Genomic DNA, 7984 nt, shown 5'->3' with positions numbered 1-7984 from the left:
CGGTGTATGACACCTCCCCTCCCCCTCTCCACCAAAACCCTTCCCCAACCCCTGCCGAAACGGCTCACCCAAGCGCACCCGACATGGCCCAGCTATTCACCATGCTGGCACGAATGAGTGCGGAAATGACAGCAAGGATGGAAGCGAATACAGCGAACATGATCAAGCAAATGAACGAAAAGATGGATACAAACGCAAATGAATTTATAAACGAAATGAAAGCGAGGATGGATGCGAATACACAAAACATGAAGGAGGAAATGAAAAAGCTACGGGGTGAGACACAGAACATGGGCCGATGCCTGCAGGCGGGCATGAAGGCCGTGACCAGGGAGATCAAAATGGCGACTCCACGTGTAGAAGCGAACGAACTGGGAGGGGTGCAACGGTGACCGAAAGGGAAAAATTAAAAGGGGAGACCAAAACGTGCGAGACGAGACACAAGGCCGTGACAAAGGAAATAATAATAGTTGAGACAAGGGAGGTAAAGGGTGAAGAGGTGACTGAGTGGGCAGAGACACGGGAGACAGAAAAAATAGAGGAGAGACTACACGATGAAGACGGGGTAAGTGACGCACACACACACACGGAGGTAGTGGAGGACCATGAGGGGAGCTGGCGGACTGGGTGGAGGCCCAGTGCGAGCAGCTGGATGGCCTCCTCCAGGAACGAGGGGAGCGAGTATGCCCCCTTGAGGCGAGTCACGACCAGGTGGGTTCGGTCGTGCTTTGCGAGGTTGAGGGGACGGGTGCTGTGGACAGGTGCACGGAGAGCTTGGGGGGTATAGAGGCCCCGGAGACCCTTGTGGGGACACGAATCCCCAGTGTGGTTGTCCCTGTGTGTGTGGTGCAAGGTGTGAGTGCGTCCCCGTGTGTGGAAGCGACCCCGTGTGTGAGTGGTGTGGTGGCGATGGTGCCAGAGTACGTGCTTCCCAGCACGCCGTGTGTGGATGAGGCACCGTGTGTGGAAGAGGCCGTGGGTGTGAGTGAAACGGCCAGTGTGGATGAGGCACCGCGGGTGAGTGCCCCCGCGTGTGTGAGTGAGGCACGGTGTGTGGATGAGGCACCGCGGTTGAGCGCCCCCGCGTGTGTGAGTGAGGAACGGTGTATGAGTGAGGCACCGCGGGTGAGTTCCCCCGCGTGTGTGAGTGAGGCACGGTGTGTGGATGAGGCACCGCGGGTGAGTGCCCCCGCTTGTGTGAGTGAGGGACGGTGTGTGGATGGAGCACCACGTGTGAGTGGTATGGTTTATGCAAGGGAGACCGTGTGTGTGAGAGAGCGGTATGTGAGGGAGATGTCGGTTGGCATGCGGGAGCACGCAGCCGCGTCTCCCGGTGTGAATGTAATGGTGTGGAGTGTGAGCGTCGCAACACGCAGGTGTGCGTGGGTGGAATGGAGGCGACGACGGAGACATGTGAGGAAAGAAAGCCGGGTAGCGGCTGTAGTTGTTTCGGGGACCGTGCCGGGTTCACCCAGCAGTGAGCACGCGGTCCGTGCTGTGCAACGCACGAGGCCGCCACGTGCTCACTTGCGAGAGTGAAGTCCCGGTCCGGAAACGCACGCGGTGGATTTGCCGATCCCGCGGACGGACAAAGTTTAGGCAGGATTACGGATTTGGACCGGACGGGTTCTCCACGCGATCGTGTGTGTTAAGCTCCAACGGGCAAAGCACATGTGTTCGCGTGGGGAACCCCTCGAGACGTGGGGCTTGTGTTTTTTTTATGCGCACGGTGACGTCATGGCTGCACGTGGGGTTGGAATCCGGCAGGAGGGGTATCCCTGCCGGATGGTACCGTCCAAGGAGGGACGAGGAACACGTGCAGCTGCATGACGTCACGGGCAGGTGCAAAGTGCGCGAGCTCTGAGTTGCCGCGCTGGTGCTGCGCATAAAAAAAAAAACAAAAAAAAACAGCAAGCCTCACTTTCGGGTGCACAGGATTCCTGGGCAAGGGGTGGAAGACCCCCTTACCCGGGGCACAGGATGGAAACTAGTTAGGGGGAAGGGTTAGCTTAGTTGGACCGACTCCATGGGGCAGGGGTAAGTCCTCATGGGGTCCGTGGAATGGATTAGGTAGAGGGATTGTAGCGAGATTTAGGATGGGAAATTAGTTTTTGATGATTTGGAAACAGTGACAGACTTGTGAATGTGTAGAGGGGACGTAGCTTAGCTACGTAGTGTTAAAAGGAACGTGCTGTAGTTTAAGGGACGACGTGGGAGCACGAGTTAGTTAGGGGATGTAGTTAGGAGGATGGCAGAGTTCAGCGGTGAGGGTGTTGAAGAGTTGTGAGGTGAGTACATGATGAGTGAGTGAGGCCAGCGGGTCTGTGTGTATGGAGCGAATGGGGAATGCATGGTGCGATGAGTGATTGGGGGGAGGAGTGACTCCCGCCCAAGGGACCCCGGGGTCAGTGTAGACTGAGTTTGGGGGTTAGTCAAATTTGAAAAATGGAGGTTGTTTTGTTGTTGGTGGGAGTGTAGGCTCGAAACCCGTTTGGAGGGGCGCAGGAGCCCTGTTGACGGGCTGGGAGCGTGGCTGCGAAAAGTGAGTATCGCTGAGTGGGTACCCCGGGCACCAGGCTAGTCGGCCGTGGTAGGCGAAGGGCCCATGGGGGGCCGGGATAGCGTAGTGGGCACGGGTGCGCCTGCTTGGTGCGGGGGCCCGGGGCGCCATTAGCCGCGTGGGCAGTGTTGTGGGCACGGGTGACCCTCGGAAAGGGGCCTGGGAAGCCAGCCTGCCACGTGTGCGTTTCAGGAGAGGTGCCATGGGGGGCACTCCCCGGTGTTAGGGAGCTGGTAGGCTCGGAGGCAGTGTAGTGCCCGGGGGTGCCATAGCGGGAGATTCGGCAGAGGGTCGTGCCTGCCAAAGGGAGCCACGTGTCCCAGCCATGAGACCGTGTGAGGGCACGGAGAGAAAATTGGGGGGCGAGGCCCGAAATTGTGAGGACACCAACACAGGCGACGGGAATCTGGGTTGTTAGAACCAATAGTTTAAGCGAGAGGCGCTTGTTGAAAGCCCCGGGGTAGTTTAACAGTTAATGGTTAGGGTAGATTAGGAAGTGTACCCCTCCGCACCATCCATCCCCTCGCTCTCGTTGTGGGCCGCTGGACCCACTTTGGTTATAGATCGCTGAACTCTGGGGAGGCCATTCTGAGGCTTGAGTTGGGCCTCGACACAGGACGCTAGCTCTCCCTTGTTCTCCTCCGGGAAGGGAACGTAGGGGTTGGGAGTAGGCTAGGTGACAGGATAGGTTAGCCGAACAAAGACGATAAAGGGGGTTAGGGGACGATTTATAGAGGGGAAGTAAACATAAAAATAAAAAAAAAATAAGTTGGGGCTAAATTGGGGTTTGACAAATTAAGGGAGTGGGTATGTACAGTGACAGGCAAAGGCGATAGGTGGGAGGGAGACAGGTAGGTAGGTCCGAGCCCGCCTTCCGAGTGGCCAGCACCACCGCACTCCCTCCCCCAACCTCCACTGAACGGCAAAGGCTGGCCAGCTTCATCTGCTGGCTGCGTTGCTGTAAGGCCGTGCCGGCCCACTTCATCTGCCGGCTGGCTGTTTTTCTTCAAGGCCTGTGCCGGCCAGTTCGTCTGCCGGCTGTGTTTGCCTGCAGCGGCCTTCTTCTGCGGGCTGTGTTTGCCTGCTGCCTTTGCCATGCCATGCCCACTGCCCACGTTCACCAGCCCCGTTCAATTTTTGCTTTGCCCCCCCCCCCCTGTTCATTTCCATGTGCGCCAGGATCAAGGCAACAGTTTGCAAGCTGCAAGAACTGCCCTGTTGGCAGCTACAACACGGGCCTGCAGTGGCGGCCCGTGCACCGTGTTTGTGTTCATCCATCCATTCGTTGTGTTCATTGCGTGTGCCACTTGAGCTGGCACGGAGACTGCATTTGTGCGGCCCATGCACCGTTGTGGTTCACTGCGTTCAGTTCAAAAGGGAAGGCCTTGGACTGCGTGTGAGCAGCCAGCCACGTTCCCTGTCACCTGCATTGTTTGAGCCAGAGACTGCATGTGAGCAGCCTGGCTCCCTGCTAACTGCTTTCTTTTTGCAGAGTTCAGTGATCCTGGGCCATGGTTTAGTGTAAAATTTGTAAGTTAAGGTTAAGATGAACTGTAAATATGAGTGCGCCCCCGGCATGTTTGTCTTAGCGCCGGCAATTTTATTTAAGTCGTCCGTGTGAGTGAGTTTGTTTCGGTAGTTACTCAGCCCTTAGGTTATTTATTTTGGGGACACGAATACCATGAATGTCGCACTCAGGGATCCGTAGGTAAAATGTACTAGGGGAAAACGACACATGATGGCACACGAAAATTTGACGACTCGGGACGAGTGTAAAAAGGGGAGGGGGTAGTGTTGTGGTTGACCAAATTCGCAAACCACCATTCAGGTCCCTTAGGTGAGATATCTCTGTAAGTATATGTGTAGTTAGGCCCAAACCCGTTGTCTAGAGGGAATAAATGTCATTCATGAGGGCTGCGACTCTTCAGGATAGCCGTTTTTCTTTTACTATCTTTATTTTGGACCAACCGCCATTATTACCACCACCAACCACGTCTCAACAGCCATCACAACAACAACCACCAACCACAACGCCGCTTCACCACAACCGCCACGACCTTTACCGTCACAACTCGCCACCATCGCATCACCGTCATCTCGCGCCACTGGTGGGCACCGATGCTGGACTCGTGTAGAGCGCGCACCGAGCAGCGTGTTCAAAAGCATCGCGGACTTTCCGCAGAAAAACGGATCAAAAACGACTCACGCCCACTTTTGTTCCGTCCAATCGGTGAGCGAGGGGCGATTTGGCCCCGCCTCCAGGGCGTTGGAGGGCGGTCGCAAGATGCAAATTCATGGATCAAAAAGCATTCACGCCCACTTTTCCTCGGGCCAATGGGGAGCCAGCAAGAGAGGTGAAAGGTCGGAGGCAGAGGGTCAAATATGAAGGAGCGAGGCCACGGGGGATATAAGCGACTGCGTTCGTCAGTCGAGGCAGTTCAGTTCGCAGGAGGAAGAGTTGAGTTGGAAGCGGAGGAAGAGTTGAGTTGAAGTGGCAGTTCGCAGTTGGGAGTTCGCGGAGTCGGAGTGAAGAGGACGGAGCTGTGGAGAGGCGGCGGCGGCGAAGGCGGTTGAGGGGTGCTCGCGTCGGATTCGAGGAACTGCGGAGGGAAAGGCCGGCGGCGCGACCGAGGTCGTGGTGGAGACGCTCGTCGCGGGACCCAAGATTTTTGTGAAATCCTCCTTTCCCCGAGCATCAGCAACCCCCTCCTGTTTCCCCCCCGCGCTGAGATAGTGCGACAAAAGGGGGCCCCCTTCCCACCCCCTACCAGACACTGTCCGCGAGGCCCGCGGAGTTGAGGCACCACCGCCGCTCCGCGTCTCATCATCAGACGGGTAGGCCCGACACGGTCTCGGCCCCAGGCCCGCCTACCCCCCTCATCCTGGAGGGTGGTTCTCTTTTCTTTTGCTTTGGGAATGTGTGTTGTCGGCGCCGTCTGTGAAGTAAAATTGTATAAGTGTTGCCGAGTGCCCGGTAGTCGGATAGATCTGCATTGTCGCATTTGCTTTTTGTCTTCTTCTTTTCCATGTGCTTTTGGTGGAATTGTATATGTGTGCTTTCCGTTCATCGCGAAATAAATGTGCTTATTATTAAACTGTTTTCCCGCTTCGCTTCGTCATTTCTTTCATTGAATCCCCATCTTGCTTCACGTAAAGGGTTGGTCGTGGGCTAAGACGCCCGATAATTAATCGAACCGTCGAGGCCGACGAATAACACCGCTCGGTTATCCCGATAGTACGGAACGGGTCGCTTAAGTGGCCCGTGTCCGAAGTCGACCTGCGGCGAGGTGCGATCGCCCGGTCTACCCTCCGTGTGGGTACTTAGGTAGGTCGAATTTGGCGAGCAACCCTATCCCACGCGGGGGCCGATTGGCTCGATCGCGGTGAGACCGAAAGGTCCACCCGTGACTGGTTCCCGGCGTTAGTCCGAGAGGGTCACGACTGGATTGTCCGTCCGGTGGGCGACGTGCCGCGATTCGAGTTACGTGGCCGTTCGCACGCCGGCGGGCGCGAATCCGCGACAATACCTTGTGACCGAATTACTGTGACCAAATTACCTCGTGACCGAATTACTGTGACTAAATTACCTTGTGACCGAATTACTGTGACCAAATTACCTTGTGACCGTTTTATTGTGACCAAATTTCCTGTGACCAAATTACCCCGCCCTGTCTCCTCTCCCCCCCTCCCGGAATCACCGCCCTTGCCGTGTCATCACCATTCGTGCCGTGGGGGCGTGTCGGACTCTTGGGGGCGTGTCGGACTCCTTGGGGGCGTGTCGGACTCTTGGACGGAAGCGCGTCACCTCATCCATTCAACGCCGTCCGTCCGGACGGAGCGCCTCCTCCCGCTGGGTGATGAGTGTTCCGGATCGAGTCGAAGCATGGCCTCGCCCGAGCTGTTCGAGGTGAGGAGGCCGAGGTCACGTGGTTTGTTTGACTCTCCGTGTGGACACCGTGCTGTTTGCTCACTCGCGCGTCCCATTGGAGGACATTCCAACTTCATGTTGTTGTTTTTTGTTTTTTTTTGATGAAGAAACAAACATTTTCGACTTTGTTCTCATTTTTACCTTCAGAACAACCTGTCGGTGAAATCCCATTCCTTGTTATTGTTTACAGAATGCGAGGTTGGAAGGGGGGGGGGTGGATGTGGTGAGGTATATGTGAATGTGGGTGAGGTGATGTGGTGAGGTGGATATGGATGTGGTGAGGTGCATGTGGATGTGATGTGGCTGTGGTGAGGAGGATATGGTGAGGTGGATATGGTGAGGTGGATATGGTGAGGTGATGTGGTGTGGTGAGGTGGATATTAATGTGGTGAGGTATATGTGAATGTGGGTGAGGTGAGGTGGATATGGTGATGTGGTGAGGTGCATGTGGATGTGATGTGATGTGGCTGTGGTGAGGTGGATATGGTGAGGTGAGGTGGATATGGTGAGGTGATGTAGATATGGTGAGGTGATGTGGATGTGGTGAGGGAGATATGGTGAGGTGGATATGAATGTGGTGAGGTGGATGTGGTGAGGTGGATGGACGCATGGATTGATGGAGTGTGCAGGGTATGGGAGTGGGGGTGGATGGAGTGTGCAGGGTATTTGTTTGGGTGTGGGAGTGGATGGAGTGTGCAGGGTATTTGTTTGGGTGTGGGAGTAGATGGAGTGTGCAGGGTATTTGTTTGGGTGTGGGAGTGGATGGAGTGTGCAGGGTATTTGTTTGGGTGTGGGAGTGGATGGAGTGTGCAGGGTATGGGAGTGGGAGTGGATGGAGTGTGCAGGGTATTTGTTTGGGTGTGGGAGTGGATGGAGTGTGCAGGGTATTTGTTTGGGTGTGGGAGTGGATGGAGTGTGCAGGGTATTTGTTTGGGTGTGGGAGTAGATGGAGTGTGCAGGGTATTTGTTTGGGTGTGGGAGTGGATGGAGTGTGCAGGGTATTTGTTTGGGTGTGGGAGTGGATGGAGTGTGCAGGGTATTTGTTTGGGTGTGGGAGTGGATGGAGTGTGCAGGGTATTTGTTTGGGTGTGGGAGTGGATGGAGTGTGCAGGGTATTTGTTTGGGTGTGGGAGTGGATGGAGTGTGCAGGGTATTTGTTTGGGTGTGGGGGTGGATGGAGTGTGTAGGGTATTGGTTTGGGTGTGAGGGTGGATGGAGTGCGCAGGGTATTTGTTTGGGTGTGGGGGTGGATGGAGTGTGCAGGGTATTTGTTTGGGTGTGAGGGTGGATGGAGTGTGCAGGGTATTTGTTTGGGTGTGGGGGTGGATGGAGGATGCAGGGTGTGGGGGTGGGGGTGGATGGAGGGTGCAGGGTGTGGGGGTGGGGGTGGATGGAGGGTGCAGGGTGTGGGGGTGGATGGAGGGTACAGGGTATTTGTTTGGGTGTGGGGGTGGATGGAGGATGCAGGGTGTGGGGGTGGATGGAGGGTGCAGGGT

At 56.0% G+C, this 7984-nt stretch overlaps 1 protein-coding gene across 2 annotated transcripts in view; it reads left to right on the top strand.

Moving 5' to 3' along the window:
- The window catches only part of LOC147007684 (exocyst complex component 5-like), a 37120-nt gene that overhangs the window by 25001 nt on the left and 4135 nt on the right, over positions 1–7984 (top strand). Inside the window, exon 1 of one of the 2 annotated variants that reach the window (XM_085866590.1) lies at positions 20–6467. The exons of the other annotated variant lie outside the window; for it this stretch is intronic. Within the exon in view, the coding sequence (XP_085722716.1) occupies positions 6444–6467 (24 nt within the window). The 5' untranslated portion in view covers positions 20–6443. Of the gene's footprint in view, positions 1–19; positions 6468–7984 lie in introns of those variants that run through there. 2 annotated transcript variants of the gene reach the window in all.

The sequence above is a fragment of the Eptatretus burgeri genome, unplaced genomic scaffold (assembly GCF_056783735.1).
Source record: "Eptatretus burgeri isolate ZD-2024b unplaced genomic scaffold, Ebu_testis_v1 Ebu_testis_scaffold_49, whole genome shotgun sequence".
NCBI classification, from domain to species: domain Eukaryota; kingdom Metazoa; phylum Chordata; class Myxini; order Myxiniformes; family Myxinidae; genus Eptatretus; species Eptatretus burgeri.
The sequence above is the reverse complement of the archived record's forward strand: the minus strand, read 5'-3'. Positions and strand labels throughout refer to the sequence as shown.